The sequence below is a fragment of the Emys orbicularis genome, chromosome 2 (genome assembly GCF_028017835.1).
Source record: "Emys orbicularis isolate rEmyOrb1 chromosome 2, rEmyOrb1.hap1, whole genome shotgun sequence".
In the NCBI taxonomy this organism is placed as follows: domain Eukaryota; kingdom Metazoa; phylum Chordata; order Testudines; family Emydidae; genus Emys; species Emys orbicularis.
Window position 1 is genome coordinate 238038176 of NC_088684.1, and position 18914 is coordinate 238057089.

The 18914-nt window shown below is 41.0% G+C and overlaps 1 protein-coding gene across 1 annotated transcript in view; it reads right to left on the minus strand.

The window, feature by feature from the left end:
- LOC135873817 (ATP-dependent translocase ABCB1-like) overlaps positions 1-18914 on the minus strand; it is a 108614-nt gene that overhangs the window by 65655 nt on the left and 24045 nt on the right. The window contains 1 exon segment of the mRNA XM_065398431.1: positions 13317-13551. Coding sequence (XP_065254503.1) covers positions 13317-13551 — 235 coding nt within the window.

Below are 18914 nucleotides of genomic sequence, written 5' to 3' on the forward strand. Positions count from 1 at the left end.
TTTTTTTATGTGCTTCTTTGTTCTTGAGCCTGTAGGGTGCAGTAAGGCCAGTTCCAATGCCTTGAACCTAAACACCTGAATGAATCTTAGTCTACCCTCATACAGTTCCTGTTACCTCTCCCAAACATTTAATATACCTAAGGCCATATCTACACTTTAAATGTGGGTTAACTCAACTTATGTCAGCATAGAGTCACTACGTCACTTGTGTGCATGCCTCCTGGACTCCTTGTCTCAGCAGTCAGGGTACTCACCAGAAGCACTTGTATAGAGTCAGAGTGAGGTGCACCATGAATAGATATCCCACTGTATTTTGGGAAGCTTTGTTTTGGCAGTGTATGCTGGATACCAGACAGGTGAGACAGGGGTGGTTGTGGCCATGGGATCCAACTTCTTATGATGCATTGTTAACCATCCACTAATTTTATATGTATCCCATACATAAATGTATACATAATGTTTACACCTTTTTTTCTAAACCCACTAAGCTGCCTGGCCCTCCTCACTGTCTGCCATCTCACACAGAATCATGGAACTTGCATGGCTCTGCACTATTGTCATGAGCGTTTGCACCCAAAGGTGCATGCTCCTTTACTGTTTGCAGATCAGCAAACATACATGTGGGGTGTGACATTATACTCTACATTCTTTATGAAAATATGCTTATGATATGGATATGACATAGCTAATATATACTTTATGCAAGATGGCTGATGTGGGATATCATTGCAAAACTGAAGACCTATTGACAGTGTTTATCCAACCTGTATGCATGTAACATTTGTATCTGAGGATAGAAATATTTACCATGTCTCTGTATTTCAAATGTGTCTCTGTATTTCAAATGAAGTAAAAATCTTAAGTGAATCAGCATGTTCCATAGAATCTCTATGGATAGTAATTTCATGCTCTAAGAAGAATATAACATGAGGGATCTATTATCAACCACCTGACCAGGACAGTGATAGTGACGATGAAATGCTGAGGGAGATTAGAGAGGCGATCAAAATTAAGAACTCAATAATAATGGGGGATTTCAATTATTCCCATATTGACTGGGAACATGTCACCTCAGGACGAAATGCAGAAACAACATTTCTCGATACTTTAAAGGACTGCTTCTTGGAGCAGGTGGTACAGGAACACACAAGGGGAGAGGCAATTCTCGATTTAGTCCTGAGTGGAGCGCAGGATATGGTCCAAGACGTAACTATAACAGGACCGCGTGGAAATAGTGACCATAATATAATAACTTTTAACATTCCTGTGGTGGGAAGAACACCGCAACAGCCCACCACTGTGGCATTTAATTTCAGAAAGGGGAACTATGCAAAAATGAGGGGGTTAGTTAAACAGAAATTAAAAGGTACAGTGACTAGAGTGAAATCCCTGCAAGCTGCATGGACACTTTTCAAAAGACACCATAACAGAGGCCCAACTGAAATGTATACCCCAAATTAAAAAACACGGTAAAAGAACTAAAAAAGAGCCACCGTGGCTTAACAACCATGTAAAAGAAGCAGTGAGAGATAAAAAAGCAACTTTTAAAAAGTGGAAGTCAATTCTAGTGAGGTAAATAGAAAGGAGCATAAACACTGCCAAATTAAGTGTAAAAATGTAATAAGAAAAGCCAAAAAGAAGTTTGAAGAACAGCTAGCCAAAAACTCAAAAGGTAATAACAAAATGTCTTAAGTACATCAGAAGCTAGGGAATGGTGTCCCTAGCCTCTGTTTGTCAGAGGGTGGTGATGGACGTCACGAGAGATATCACTTGATCATTACCTGTTAGGTTCACTCCCTCTGGGGCACCTGGCATTGACCACTGTCGGTAGACAGATTACTGGGCTGGATGGACCTTTGGTCTGACCCAGTATGGCCATTCTTATGTTCTTATGCTCTGTTAGATGAGGCCAGACAATGTTAGTGGCTTATTGAAGGAATGCACAAACACATAAAGATTACCCCAGGAACTGTGTGCAATAGGAACCTCTGAATGATAGTGCTATACAAAGGCCATCAGATGTAGCTAACTGCTAGGCCTGGTCTACACTAACCCCCAAATTCGAACTAAGGTACGCAACTTCAGCTACGTGAATAACGTAGCTGAAGTCGACATACCTTAGTTCGAACTTACCGCGGTTCAGACGCGGTCCAAACGCGGCAGGCAGGCTCCCGGTTCACTCCGCGGTACTCCTCTCGCCGAGCTGGAGTACCGCAGTCGACGGCGAGCGCTTCCGGGATCGATTTATCGCGTCCAGACCAGACGCGATAAATCGAACCCGGAACTTCGATTGCCAGCCGTCGAACTACCGCGGTAGCGTAGACCTGGCCCTACAGACAGCAGTCTCACATACCTACGGTGTGAGAAACTGCTATCTGTAGGAATTAGCTTCATCAGATTGCAGTGTTACAGGTCTCCCAGGACCTTCTCATAAACAAACGATGGAAATGCAACCTAGATGGAGCTAAAATAAGATGGGTGCAAAACTAGTTGGAAAACAGTTCCGACAGTAGTTATCAGTGATTCACAGGCTGAAAGGGCTGAGTCAGGCTGAAAGGGCATAGCAAATGGGTCTCTCTAAGGATCAGTTCTGGATAAGTTTCTATTCAAAATCTGAATCAGTGATTGAGATAATGGCATAGAGAGTACAATTATTAAGTTTGTGAATGATAACAAGCTGCACACATACTAAATGGGAAATGACTTCCTAGGAAGGACGACTGCAGAAAGAGGTCTGGGGGTCACAGTGGACCACAAGCTGGATATGAGTACTGTGGAAAGGGATCTATTCCAAAAAACAGAACATCACTCTGGGATATCCACTCTACTCTGCGCTGATTAGGTCTCAACTGTAGTAAAAATTGGAGAGAGTCCAGAGAAGGGGGAAAAAAATAAGGTCTAGAAAACCTGACCTATGAGGGAAGTAGCATCTTTTTACAAAAGCTGTTTCTTACAATCTAAAAGTATAAATAACTGCTACAGATAGCACATTTCTACACTTAGCAATTTCACATATACTACAGTGCAAGAAACTGCTACCTGTAGGCATCTGCTACATCAGGTATCAGTTTACTACAATAGCAGTTTCTTATAATCCATTACCTATCGGTAACTGCTACCAGTAACACAGTCCTACCCAGAGCAGTTTAATACACTACACCTGTCTGGTCCCGGACAGGATCGGACCCGCTTACTTTCACCTCCGCCCCCCGCAGTGGCCACGATCCCTTTGCTTTCAGTCCCAGCGGCCAGGGCTCCCTTGGTGCGTGTCACTCCGAGCTGCCATTGGCCATGAAGCGCGCAGCCCCCAGAGACGCGGCCCCGATCCTGCCGGGGAAGGTGCCCCGCTGCCCGCGTGCGGCAGCCGGGGAGCGCCGCTGAGCCCCCGTGGGAGGAGAGCGAGTAGCGCGGAGGTGCTGGGCGAGGGGTTTGCTCGGACACGCCGCTGGCGCCAGAGCGGCTGGAACTTCCCCATCGCACAGCCCTGGGCCGACCCCAGGCGGCCTCCTGCCCGGGGCGGGGGGGTGTGACTGTGGAGGCAGCTAGGTAAAGCCTGTCTCGGGGGATGGGAGAGATTCCTCAGCAGGAGACTGTCCCCGTCCCAGCGGTTCTGAGCCTCACCTGCCCGCTGCTCCCTGCGCTGCTCCCAGAGCGGGTGTGACTGCGGAGTGTCCACACCTACCTTCACTCCCTAACCAAGGCAGACTCCCCGGTGTGGTGTGTCCCAGACGCTGCTCTTCCTAAACCTCAGTGCCCGCTTTACCCTGCCCCTTATAAACAGCAGGCTGCTTCCCGCCGCCCAGTTTTCAGCTACCTTGTTTCCCTTCCTCCATGTACGGAAGGAGCAGGTTTCAAGGTAATGCTCTGGGGCCCCCTTTCCACATCTCCTATCAGTGATTCCTTCCCCACAGTTACCCCCCGACCAAAAGAAGAAAACCATTTCTGGTGAAGACATGCCGCTGCGTGGACCTGAAATGGGTAAAAGGACTAAAGCCTCCAATTGTGGTTCTTTCCTGCTTAAATGAGTTTAAATGTCTCCTAAAAAGTTCAGAGAGTTGATTCAGAAAAACACCCCAAAGCTCAGATTCTTCACCACACTTGTAGGGACGTCTATCAGTTACTAAGGGAAAACGTATGCAGACCTTACAGTACCCTGTGGCTCCCCACCCCTTTCCACTGTGCAAAAACAAAATCCCATAATTATCTTCCCCTCCATCTGGGTGCTGATAACATCCTCATCATGCTGGAATCTGAGCGCCCAAGGTTTTTGGAAAGTCAGGGAAACCAGTGGTAGTTTTGCCTGATTAAGGTGTTCAGGCATGGGCACTGGGTGATGATTCCTCTTTTCATTCCCTCCCACAAGGTTCAGGGTAAAATCATACAATTCCCTTTGAAAGAAAAGGCAACGTTTCCCATCACTTTCTTCACCCTCCCCCCCGCCCCCCCACCACCATTACCTTTTACTTTCCAGTTAGACTTCAATGTTGCTCAAAACCCTACACCTCAAGTCTGTTTATTTCTAGAGCCCCACGCTCTCATTACCATTACACAATTTTTTTAAGCTAGGCATTGTACAAAACACATTGTGACAGGGACTGACTCTTCCTAAGAGTTTAACAACTCCTTGGCTTCCATAGCTCAGATGTCTGTGTCTGTAGATTAGCAGGGGGGAAAAGGTGAGAAGCACAAATACATGATTGTCCCAAGTCCCAAACTGTGTTAATCCCAATGGAGTCAATGGAATTTTTGCCATTTCAGTGGGAACAGGAACAAGTCCTGCATCCGCACTAGGAGCGTTTTGCCGGTGTAATATACTGGGATAGCTTTACTGGCAAAGGCTTTTCAAGAGTAGACCTGGCCATCGGTTTAGCTGTGCTCATGGTTGAACTCAGATACCATAGCAATGAATGCCATATAAGAATATAAGCAGAATTAAATAGGGAAGTCTTGACCAAAAGTTTGAAGCTGCTAAGCACCCACAACTCTTATTTGAAATCTCGAGGAGTTGTTGGGTGCTTGGCACATCAGAAAATCAGGCCATTTTACTATTACAGTAGAACCTTGATTTTATGACCACCAATCTGACGAACAACCAGTTACAGGATCATTTCCTCCTCCTCCCCCCCAACCCCTGACTGGGGGGAGGAAGTAGAAAATCACAGCATGAATGTGATCTGATGAAGAACAAGTTGACATCCCTTCACATTTTGAGGCCTTCTTCAGTGTGTTGGAAAATGTTTTGCTGTGGTTTGAAGGACAAGAAGAAAGTGATGCAGTGCACCATGCTGCAACTCACACTGTACCTACTGTCAGTTCGAGATATTCAATTTTATGAACTTTTCAATGTTATGAACTCCTCAGTCCCCAATTAGTTTGTCAAACAGAGGTTCTGCTCTTTTTGTGTGTAGAAGCCCCAGCCAAGACTGGAGCCACATTGTGCTAAGCATTGTAAATACACGTTATTCAGCATTATCAAAATGCTTTTCCCCCCAAAATAAAATGTTGTCAAGGTTGACACAGTCCCACAGAAAGTTTAGATTTTGATGAAATGGCATTTTATGATGGGAAAATGTTCTATCTGAAATTTTTTGACCAGCTGTTATGTTAATAAGCAACTTTAAAAAGTAAAAACCAGGGAAGCAAAGAGAAAGTGAGAGGAGGAGAAAGGGAAGAGTTGGCAAATAATTCCTGCAGTAACCCAGTGAGATATAAGGGCCCCACTACTTAGCACTTGGTAGAAGACCAGGGAAAGTCAAAGCAAATTGCATTATTTTTTTAAACCTCCTTTATAAATAAAAGATGACCACAATTATTTAAAAGGTGAACAGAACTGATAGTAGTGGACTGAAATAAATGCGATGGTAACTAGAACGGACATAAGCTTATAAATAAAGCTTCAGTATTTAACTGTTGTGGAAGAAAAACTTTATTTTTAGGTTGGAAGCAATAAAATTAGAGACAGCTTTATTTAGGACATGCAATTGTAAGGGAAGAACGTAGCTGACAGAGAGCATTTTTGTTTTAGTTTTTTTAAAGTACAAGCAATATTACACAAGCATTTATATAGTTTAGTGGCATGTATTAATTAAAAACATTTGTAGTTTGTTTATTTTATGTTTTGCTTATTTTTGTATTTTGTATTTTTGTTTTTAAATATTGCTGTTTTAAGGCTGGGTTACATTGATTATTTTGCTGTTTTTATTTTCTTTTGATGTGAGCTTTGCTTTTATAGGTTCTGCGATATTAGGCTAAGACTTAGCTTAATATTTGCTTTGTTTTTTATACTTAAATGGCAATTTAACGCCCCCCCATTTTTTTGCTTTTACACTCCCCCTTTTGTGCTTTTTTTAGCATAGCTAAACATTTTTAAATTTTTAATTGCATTAAGCTTTGTATTTTTGTTTTTAGCTTAGGAGGATTAGAATTAGCCTTATAAGTTTTAACTGGATATAACAATAATGCATGATTAGTATGAACATGAAAGGCATTTTTGTTATTACATTTATTACAACAACAACAACATATTTTTAGACTAAATAAAAGCAATACACCCATTAATGTTTTTATTGTAATAATATGCTGGGGTTGGTTTACTGCCTTAGTTATATAGCACATTACATTATAATTAGTACATAAAGTAAACACTTTATAGGCTGTATGAAAAACATGTTTTTTTATTTAATATATATTTTGAAGCACATGGATTTGACCCTGCAAGTTAGAAATTTTTTGAACCTTTGGTAGGAGTAAGCGCAAATTTTGAAATTGGTTAGATATTAAAGTGGTTCAATTAAAAGAATTTGATACCTAAGGTTTGATTGTAGGACTTGTTTGCAGGCCAATAAATAACGTGATTTTTTGCGGTTATGGTGAAATTTTTTAGGTATTATGGTGAACTATTTAATTTTACATGCATTTTTTTTATGGGCTTGGCAGGATTTGGTATGTGGGAGCCTACGCCTCTCCTATTGGCCCCTATGTTTGGAAGGAGCACTGTGAGTACTTGTACATTTATTTTGAAAATTTTAAGTATGTTTTTATGGCCACAAATTAGATGGCATTTTTTAAGCACTAGTAAGGGCAGTGGGCCACGCTTGCTGCTTGAGATTATTTTGAACGGCCATTAGTTGGTCATTTAGGAAATTTTGAATTTTTGAACATGCTAGATTTTATTGCAATTTTTTTTTGCCTTAGTGATTTTTAATATTATTTTTGTTAACAGCTTTTGGGTTATTAAACTAAGGGCAGAAATAACATGTAATTTACCAACTGTTGCTTGCACTTGGGTTAGCTGTCCTTTAGTAATAAGACCAGTGGCTTTTTTTAGTTGCTTTAATTTTTTATTATGTTGTTGGCCCTTAAGAATATTTCAAATTGCTGTACACTATTTGCACCATTTTATAAGTGTTTAGCTAAGCTTCTTTTTTTTTTAAGAGGAGACCTGGGCTTTTTGCTGTGCTAGCCAAATAGCAGCCCCTTTGAGCGATTTAGATACATGAAAGTGATTTGAAAGCTGGATAGGGACAGGGTAAATTTTACAATTTTTAATGTGGCATTAAGTATTGTTATTTGATATTTTAGTATATTTTTGGGGGGATAGCATTATATTATATTTATTGTTTAAATATTTTTAGGTACTTTTGAGAGGCATTAACATTAATAGCATAGGAAGGGGTATTTTGTAATATGATACAGGTTAAATTATTAGTTACTGGGATTATTTTAGTACATGTAAAATTTTTAGTAGCAGAACATACTCTGAGTATGAATTTGATTATTTATTAATTGGGTAACCAAAACAATAAGGACTTTTTTTATATACTATACACTTTTTGTTTGGCCATTCTATTAACCCCATTATAAAACTTTAATTTTAAATTTTTGAAGCTTATTTGTAGTGATGTTATATATTTTTATTTGTTTTGATTAGTTTTTTTTATTTAATTGTTTGCTTATATGGGATATTTTGAACTTTAAAAATAATTTTTGTAAACAACATTTAAATAAATTATTAAAGTGTGAAGGCTTTGGCCATTGGGTTTTATTAGATATATGCCATTGATTGTATTTGGATGTATTACAGGGGTAATAGTGTAATGGAGGAGATGGCGGGAGTAGTGGCAACAAGGTGCCTTTGGTATTTGTTATTTAAAATTTAATTAGGGAGGGCAATACATGCAGAAGGTACTTATTTAAAAACACAGGGCGCAGCCTGTAGAATAAACCCCAACATTTAATTAATACCACATTCCTAAGCATGGGTTTTACAAGGTTTTTTTTTGCCAGTGTATAATTTTTTGGAATTTTTTTTTTAGGGTTAGTTAATATTTTTTGGAGTTAGGAATTTTTGGACTTTGACAATTTTAGCGGAGCTAGTATTTTTTTTTTTTTTTTTAAGCAATTGTGGCTTAGCATTATAAAGGGGAGAGGTCACCAGCATATTACCCTGTAGTGCTTTGGTTTTTGTAGCAAATACTGAATTCAGGTTAGCTTTGTCAGTGGACAAGGGAGAGGTTACTAGCACATTACCTTGTTTTTCTCTTTTGCTGTTTAGGAGGAAAAGAAATACTAGAAGGAGAGACAGGCTGATTAATAGTAGGAGTGGAATTATTTTGAGGCGGAGGGTTTTTTTTTTGCAGTGAGAAACATGGGTCCAGGCAGTTAGTTTTTGGCACTTTACAGCGGTGTCGGTAGTTAGCACGACTTGGTAAGGGCCTTTTTAGCGTGGAGCCAAAGCAGTTTTTTGTTGGTGGACCTTTACATAGATCCAATTTTTTGATTTCAAGGAGTGGCAGGGCTGCTAGGGTTTTTGGGTAGCACTTTTTTTATTTCTGAGAAAAGAAACCTAACACATTTTATTAATGCTTGGCAGTGTTTTGCAGATTTTACAGCTGCTTGGGCATATTTAAGTCCCTTTTTTTTTTCTTTTTTATTTTTTTTTCTTAGCCAATTTTTAGCTGTGAGCAGCGCCTTTGAACAGGGCCAGCATTTTATTTTTGGACTAAGCTTGCTAGCTATGTTTTTTTTGTTTTGTTTTGTTTTTTTGTTTGTTTGGTTTTGGGGGGGAAGCTTTTTGTTTGTTTGTTGGGGGGGTTGGCTTTTTTTAATTTATAGGAAATTTCTACTACGATGCATCGGGTTTTTTTCTCTCCCTTTTTTTTTTTTTTTTTTAACCTGAGGGCGTCATCACAACCCCTTAGTCCGGACTGAACACACTTGTGTTCTTTTTTGAGGGCATTACCACAACCCCTCAACTCAATAGGTCTGACCTAAGCCACACATTGGCTTACCCTGGGGCAACAATGCATTTCCCAGTTCCGCATACGCATATTACTGACCTTACATGGGGCAACCAATTCCCCAACACTGTTCTGCGTCTGATCTTGTTGCATAAGCAAAAGTTCGCATGGCGTGAGCCCAAAGGGACAGACGGCCCCACGGTCAGTCCTCCTCCGACACCCCAGCAGAGATTTCAAAAGGTCTCTTGACGCCTGGGGTTCGAAGGGGAAGGGTCTGTAGTAGTGGTCACTGCCTCAGCCGAGCGTAGCCATCCCAGTCACACGGCACCAAATATTGTGGAAGAAACAAACTTTACTTTTAGGTTGGAAGCAATAAAATTAGAGACAGCTTTATTTAGGACATGCAATTGCAAGGGAAGAACACAGCTGACAGAGAGCATCTTTGCCTTAGTTTTTTTAAAGTACAAGCAATATTACACAAGCATTTATACATTTTAGTGGCATGGATTAATTTAAAACATTTGCAGTTTGTTTATGTTAAGTTTTGCTTTTTTTAACTTTTGTTTTTAATTATTGCTATTTTAAGGCTGGGTCACACTGACTGTTTTGCTGTTTTTATTTGCTTTTGATGTGAGCCCTGCTTTTACAGGCTCAGCAATATTAGGCTAAGATTTAGCTTAACAGATGCTTTGTTTTTGATACTTAAATGGCAACTTAACCCTTTTTTTTTTTTTCTTTTACACTGTCATGATCCACAACACTATAGTTTACAATAGTGTCTCTGTAGTATTTTGGGCCATTACTGTAGAATACCGTAGACTGTTTTGTTTATGATTTAAGGAAGGTGTGCGCTTTGGAAGGAAGAATGCCATTTCCCTTTTTAGGTGTTCTATTTTATCAAACCACTCAATTAATTTTAAAAATCATCTTTGGTTAGAGATAGAAAATCTTCAGGCCCAAATGTCAGACTTTGAGGCCAGAAACGACAACCAGATCATCTAGTCTGACCTGCTGTATATCACAGGCCACCAACACCCAGGCATTAAACCCAACAACTGAAATTAGACCAAAGTATTAAATCCCTCAAGAGATTAAACTGTCACAGGCAGAGAATAGGAGGCGCGGAGGTGCACCAGGCATGGCAAGGAATTGAGTTCATAAGATATACCCTGATGATTCTAACACAAGAACTGCACCACATGCTGCAGAGGAAGGCAACCCCCTCCCGCCCCCAGCTCACTGCCAATCTGACCTGGGGAAGATGCCTTCCCAACTCCACATATGGTGGTCAGTTAGACCCTGAGCATGTGAGCAAGAGCCCGCTGGCTAAGCACATCAGAAAATTCTCAGTAACACCTGAGAGCAGGGCCCACCTCATCCAGTGTCCCATCTCCAGCCATGACCATCTCTGATGCTTTAGAGGAAGGAGATAAACACCAGAATACAATGGGGGGCGGGAGAGGGGAATCCCTGCAGGTGACCAGCTGAAGCCCTTAAGCATGATATTTTAGGAACATAAAACATGAACCAGAAGGGACGCTCAGGGCTGTGAAGTCAGCACCCCTAACCAACCACATCATACAATCCCACTAATAAATTTGTCCAGCTCTCTCTTAAAATTAAGTTGCTTGTCCCAGCAACTCCTATTGTGAGGCTGGTCCAGAACTTCACTGTATTTGATTGCCCTTCCAAGAGGCAGCTGCTAATGGGAAGGGCCTAATCACTACAGTGCAGCATCAGTCAAGTTGAGTTAACTAGCATCAGCCCTAACTGGTTAGACTGGAGAGTGGTATCTGCTTAAAGGAAATACTGGTTACAGCTGGACTATACCCACTATAGCATTCATAAAAAACAAGCTACACTTTGTTTTTCTGAAGTGATTGAGCTGAAAATACCCCAATGTGTGGCAACTTTCACATTAATATATCTGCATGTGGCAATGGTAAAATAATAGATACCGTTTTCGGCTTACCACCCCCACCCCTGATATAGTAGGCAAATACCAGGAAGATAGAATTCCTTTCTTGGGTGCCTCTCCCAGCAGTACCCAGACCTGGTTGGTGTTGGACAACTGTTACAGAGTTAAGAGTTTGATGGCTAAATCCTTCCTTCAGTTACAACCATGCAACCCGGGTGGGCTTAGAATTGTGTAACTGAGGGCAGAATTTAGCCCATTGTACCAATTCTAGTTGATAGTGTAAGCTACTACATTTTAAATAGAGACATAATTAGTACTCCATCACCACCACAACCAACAAAAATTCCTTCTGCTCCAATATTTGTTAAAAATCAGGAGCTGGGGTGGAAACTGAGGGCACAACACTCTGCAGTTTCCAAGGTCATCTCCACAATCCCAGTATTCCCCACTGTCACACTCACCTTCCCTAGTTCTAGGGCATTATTGTGAAACATAAAACACAACATTTATTATGACATTTATAGTCTGGAGGTAGCACCTCAAGGCCCCAACACAGCCAGTTCTTATTAACTAAACTAAAATTTATTAAAAAACTAAAGAGAGAGTATGGTTAAAAGATCAGTATACATCCAGGCATGAATTCAATTCATTGAGGTGCAGATTCATAGCAGAGATGGTGAGATTTGTAGTTGCAAAGAGTTCTTTCAGAAATAGTTCATAGGTTATAGTCCGATGTCCAAATATCATATTCAGGGTGTACCAGCATAACTGGGATCACGGTCTTGCAACTCAAAATTCTCCCGATGAAGTCCAAGTAGATCTGAAATGACAGAATCAAGACCCAAAGATCTTTTATACAATTTCATATCTTTTGACAAGTTGGAGTTCCTCAGGGAACAAAAGGTAATTAGGATGACTTTGAAGGAGGTCCATCACTGGTACTTAGCTATACGAATTAACATAAGGCCATTTGCTTGTTCCTCCTCCATTCACAGTACATTTCAAAGAGAGATGAATACCAAGATATCCCATGTTTACAATTCATTTAAATGATAGGATGTTCTTTTGACCTCTGAATTATCAGAATACAGCATAGACAGGGACTGTTGGTTACATTGTCAACCCTACTCATACATATGTAAACACACAAAAACACAAACATTATCTCCCCACATGTCTTTTGAGGGTTATTTATTTTGCAGGATATTTAACCACTTCTAGCCGTGCATCACAGCACCTATATCCCCACCCCAGAGAAAAAATTGTTCCAATTTTTCACACTTGTTATCTGGATACACTAGCTTCAAGTCCCTTTCATCCAGGGGGATCCCAGTATAAAATCCAAGCGTGTTTAAGATGTCCTTATGTGCATCATGAATCTCACAATCATGTCACTGAATCAAATTGCTGCCTTGCCAAAAGTGGCAAGAATGGAATGGATTTCTATTTTCTGTGAGGATGTCCACGGGCATTGACTTTCAGTCAATGTCTAATATTTAATCTAGATGGGGAATGGCAGAATAAGAGGCTAAACATAATAGTACTTGGCATTTACAGAACACCTTTCATCAGAGGCTCTCATACTGTTCAAATACAGGAGTGGTAAATTTAACTCAAACATACCTAAGAAACCAAAAGGAAATGTAAAAATAAGTTCACTATCTTGGTAATCTTTATTGGGTACTTACTGGCTGTGTTATTCTCTTTGGAGGACAAATGCCTGGGAGGTCGCCTGGCGTGGGGAATCTGCGGGGCGATGGGAGATGAGAGCACGGGTCTGTGATCAGGGCCAAACAACAAACAAAGTTACAGAGCCCAGCCCCTGGTGAGGGCGGGGCAGCAAAGAGTCTCTGGCTCAGGCCTGCACTCAGGCTGTGCAGCAAAACAGTCGAGCCTCCTAACTGTAGCGGAGGGCCAACAAGTGCAGGCTTCTTGCCTAAGAGAGGGGGAGATTGCCACCCACGGATTGGGGTGGCAGAGGGGACGCAGGCCCATCCACTCCCCTGCGTCTCAGCAGGGCCCTAGCAGTGCCAGAGCGGTCTGCCACTGGGTCAGCGGGGATCCTGAGCACACCACAGTGACTCACTTGCTGACAGTGTTGCAGCCAGACAGGGGTCGGCTACCTCTGGGCCACTTCTTAACTCTCCCTCAGGGCGTACCTGGCTCTGTAGAGGGTCGTCCATGTTGTTGGGGAAGAGGGCCTCTGTCAGGGCTTGCAGCTCCTCCGTGTTTGGGTCTCTAAATGGCCCTGGCCACTCCTCAGATTCCTCAGGGTCTGTGGTAGCCTCCCAGCTCCGGAGCTTGCAGGAAGCCTCTGGTGCCTCCAGCACCTGGGCCCCAATTGAGTTTTCCAGCCCGACTTTTGTACTTCCTGTCCCGCCCACTGACTTCCGGCTGGAGGGTTGAGCGTGGCGTGGCTCTGCCCACCAGGGTTCAGTGAGGGGCCCCTCCCCTCCGGGTCTGTGGGCGGCCAATCCGCCTCACTACAGTTGGTCAGTTGAAAGTGATATGTTTTTGTTTTAGGATATAAATGATGCAAGACTTCCACTTCAGAAATTTTTTTGTAAATTTAATAACAGCAGTATTTGCACTGCTAAGGACCTCCTGCAGAGACTGAATAATTTTTGAAAAATTAAGAACCTCAGCAAATAGGAATAGATCTTCAAATTTTGAACAGTGCTTCAGAAGAACTGCAAAATTAAAGCCGGAATTTATCTAGTTCCTTGGAATTAGTAGCAAGCAATACTCCTGCTTCTGAAGAAATGAGATCATCTGAAATCAAATGGAAGGAGTTATGTGAGGAAGCTGAACACATAGCCAAGGAACTTGAAATTGCCTTTTCCCCTCAGGCAGTAGCAAAAGTTGACCTCAGCACTGCAAACCAGCAAGGCCACAAAGAACAAACAAAATATACTCCAAGCTGGCACAGCTCTTTGTTTCTGGCACACAGGATCAGTCGTCTGCATATGATGTTCTGAAGAGCAGTCAACAATATATAAAAACTGGTTTCTGCTATCCTGTGCTGGATGAATTCTTGCTAAGCTTGGCAGATGATTCACCTGTAACTCTAGTTAGCTGTCTGATTTTTTTACATTTTATCCTTCAAAAAGATCCATGAGTTTATAAGGGCCTAAGTAGCTCCTGGGCCCTTGCTCAAAGTTGGGCTCCCCCACCCCCCCGCAAAATCTGAAATGTCACCCCTACAGCAGATTGCCACTTCAGTAAAGATTGCTTAGAATGGAGTTAATAATGCAGACACTGACACGGTCTGTAAAGCTGTATTCTAGTCTAAAATCCAGAATATTGATAAAATACATGTTCTGAAAAAGAACTAATTTGATAACAGTTAACCACATATGAACAAAAAGACTATACTTCCACTACAGTCAATTCGATTTTTAATCTTTCTGGAATAAAATCACTTTTATTCCAGAATATTACTGCACATCCAAAATGGAGTAACTATTCCAGAATAAGGTGATTTTTATTCTGTGTTCACGTAGGGAACTGTTCCGGAATAGCTATCGCAGAACAGCTTATTCCCATCAATTACTCCACGCTGACAAATAAGCCCTAAGGCAAACTGAGTAAGGGTTGCACAACCAGGTGCTTAATGATCATCCTTGAAATAATAACACATGATGCACTTGCACTTCCCTCTGTGGTGTATGTTTCATAGAATAGCAATATTTTTATTGTAAATGAAGGTGAATGAGACCATTGACTGGGATATTTAAAAAAGAAAATAGAAGTGGGTAGAGACCTTAGAAGTCATTCTTGAAAGTTTGGGTTTTTCTTTGAATGAATCAGCCCCAAAATAATACAGTATGTTGAAAGTCCAAAATAGAAAGAATAAGAGGAGCATTCACAAAATCTCATTGAAAAATGGCTCAGGACTGTATTATTCTTAGTTATTTTGGATTCTACCTTACACCCAATGAGGGAGGCACAATTGGGACCAAAATACTTATGTCTTTTATTGTTACATATCCAGGCCCATTTCTACTGCAGTGCCCCAGAATTCAACATTCAAAGACATCACAGCTACCAGTACTTCTAAGGCTGCGAAAGAGTGGATCCACCTTGCAGGTGCTAAGGTAAGATGAAGGTTTTTAAAAATATATTTTTAAAACCTATTATTTGCATCTGGATATTTTTCTTCATATGTGAAAACATGTTTTAAAAATCTGACACTGGTGTACAGCAGAGAGTAACAGCTCTAAAAGTGTGGTAACTGTCTATTTGCACTCTACAATTTGCAAGGTGAATTGACATTCGGAGAAGTCACTTGGTTTATTGAGTCAATGCTCCCATGCATTCAAAGAGATTATTAAAAATTCCCAAACCTGTTAAACATTTGTTAATTTTATTGTTTTGTTGGTTTGTTATAAACTTAATTTTAAGAACAAGGAATTTAACTATAAGGGGTCTGAGTCAGCTCCCATTGAAATCTATGTTCAAACTCCGTTGCTGAAAGATTAGTCCTTTAGGCTTGGTCTATAAAGCCACTTATGTCAACCTAACTAGGTTAGTGTCTACACTACAGCCTTGCTCCCGCTGATGTAAGTTCCCTACTACACCAACACAATAACTCCACCTCCAGGAGAGGCATAGGGCTTATGTTGTTGTAGTTAGGTCAAGGCAGTGTCTGTGTAGACACTGCTCCTTATGTCAACTGTTGGCTGTCAGTCTTGTCAATTTCATAGTTCCTCTGGAGCCATGAAATTGACAAGAAAGTCAGCTCCTGGCCCCCCAGCTGGGTGGCTGGTCTCTGCTCCAAGTCAGGCTGCCACCCAGGGTCCCAGCTTGGGCTGCCGCCCAGGCTCCCCACTGGAGCCCTGCTGCCCCGTGAGGTACTGGCTGCTTGTTCCCAGCTGGGAGCATGGTAACCAGACTCTGGGTGTGGATCTCCCTGCCAGAGGTGAGAAGTCCGGGCTCTCAGCCCCCCACAATGCCCCTCTTCAGTTGGTGGAAGCACTCCTGGTGAAGACATGCACCTTTGACAGAAGGAAGGTAGTGTGGACATCAGCCAACACAGTAATTACTGCAGTGGCTGTAAGTCAACGTAACATAGGTCTGCTTAAGATTGTAGTGTAGACAGGTCTTTAGTTTCCTGGGTAAAGCTTAACTTATCCTGCTATGACTATTTATTACCAGAGTCTACAAACAACAGATGTTTTTATGTATTGTGCCTATGATGTCCTGTAACAACTAACCACAAAAGGATATAGGTGGAGAAGAGAGAGCCTTAACTCTGAATTTCCCTGAATTTTTTGTTGGTTTGGATCACAGTGTTAAAGGGAATCACCAGTGTTTTTCTATCAAATCCCATATAGATATTTAGAAAGAAAGCCATAAAAATAAAAAGTAATGTTCAAACTTGTTGTCTGCTTCAACATTAATTTTAATGGGAAAATCACTGTACTTTGAACATTGTTTTCATGTAAGTTTCAAAATGTATTTAAAAGTGGTGGGTTTTTTTTGGTCGGTAAATTATTTTTTCTTTATATTTGAAATGACACTTCCTTTTCATAGCTTATGTACAATAACATTTTCAAAAATATTTTAACCAGGGGTAATCCAATATGCAGCATAATCCACAAATTCATTTTATAATAATTAGATTTTTTTTTTTAAACTGCAAAATTTACCCCAAAAATTGCAATATATTTGTTTTAAAAGTAGCTTCCTAGCATGAAATATTTAAACCCCTTAATACAGATTTGACTAGAACACGATCTTACAGACTACATGGTGATATAACATTAATATCAACCAGACACGTGGCCATACATTCAACTAAACTAAACTGAGTCCTCCCTACAGAAACCAGGACTGTTCATGTGAGAGACAAGTCAAATTTGAACAATGTTAATGTTTAATGTAATATATCTTTAGTATTCTATAAATACATTAGGAGTAAGAGGAACACAAAGGAAAGAGTAGGTCCACTGCTTAGCAGGGAAGGAGAGTTAATAAGAGATGATACCAATAATCCTTGAGGAGTTTAATGCCTGTTTTGTTTCAGTCTTCACTAAAAAGGGTAACTGACCAGAGGCTTAGCACAATTAATATTAACAACCTGGGGAAAGAACGCAAGCCAGAATAGTGAAAGAACAGGTTAAAGAATATTTAAAGAGGTTAGATGTATTCAAGTCAGCAGGGCCTGATGAAATTCACCCTAGGATATACTTAAGGGACTAATTGAAGCAATCTAAGAACCCTGAGCAATGTCTTCAAGAACTCATGGACGATGGGTGACTTCCCAGAGGGCTGGAGAAGGCAAACCTAGTACCTACCTCTAAAAGGGGAACAAAGAGGACCTGGAGAATTACAGATCAGTGACCCTAACTTTGATAGCTAGAAAAATACTGCAACAAAGTATTTAACAAACACTTTGTAAGCACCTGGAAGATAATAGGGTGATAAGTAATAGTCTGCATGGATTTGCTAAGAGAACAATCATATCAGGCCAACCTAATTTTCTTTTTTGACAAGATTACTGGCCTACTGAATAGGGATGAAGCAATAAATATAATTTATCTTGATTATAGTAAGGCTTTTGACACTGTCCCATATGACAGTCTCATAAGCAAACTAAGGAAATGTGGGCTATATGACATTACTATAAGGCAGGTGCAGAATTGATTGAAAAACCAAACTCAACAAGTAATTACCAATGGTTCACAGTCAAACTGAGAGGATTTATCTAACACATGAGAGGATTTATCTGTACTGGGGTCAGTACAATTCAACATTTTAGATAACTACATGGATAATGAAATGGACAGTATGCTTATAACACTTGTGAATGACACCAAGCTGAGAAGGGTTGCAAGCACTTTGAAGGACAAGATAAGAATTCAAAATGACCTTGACAAATTGGAGAACAGGTCTGAAATCAACAAGATGAAATTCAATAGACAAGTGGAATGTCACTTACGAAGGAAAAATCAAATACACAACTCCACAATGTAAAGACAGCCATACTACGGAAAAGGATCTGAGAGTTATAGTGGATCTCAAATTGAATATAAGTCAACAATGCCTTGCAGTTAGGAAAAAGGCTAACCCCATTCTAGGGTGTATTAGCAAGAGTGTCATATGTAAGACATACTTCCACTCTACGTGGCTTTGGTGAGGCCTCAGCTGGACTGTAGTGTCCAGGCATGAGTGCTACACTGTACGAAATATGTGCACAAATCGGAGAGAGTTTTGTCGCCAGAGGAGGGCAACAAAAATAATAAAAGGTTTAGGAGACCTGACCCTGAGAAAATGTTAAAAAATTAGGTTTATTTACTCTTGAGAAAAGAAGACTGAGGTGGGACCTGGTAACAGTTTTCAGATATATTAAAGACTGTTATAAAGAGGATGGTGATCAGTTGTTCTCCATGTTCACTGAAGGTAGGACAAGAAGTAACGGGCTTAATCTGCAGCAAGGGAGATTTAGGTTAGATATTAGGACAAACTTTCTAACTATAAGGATAGTTAAATATTGGAATAGGTTACCAAGGGAGGTTGTCGAATCCCTGCCATTGGAAGTTTTTAAGAACAGATTGGACTAACACCTGTCAGGGATGGTCTAGATCAGGGGTCTCAAACACGCAGCCCGCGGGGCTCTTGCATGTGGCCTGCCAAGCTCCCCACGCTCTCCCCTACCCCTCTGCCTACCCGCGGGATTGCCCCCTATGGTGCTGCGAGCCCCGCACAGCTATCTGAAGCAGCTGCCAGCACGTCCCTTCAGGCCGGGGCAGAAG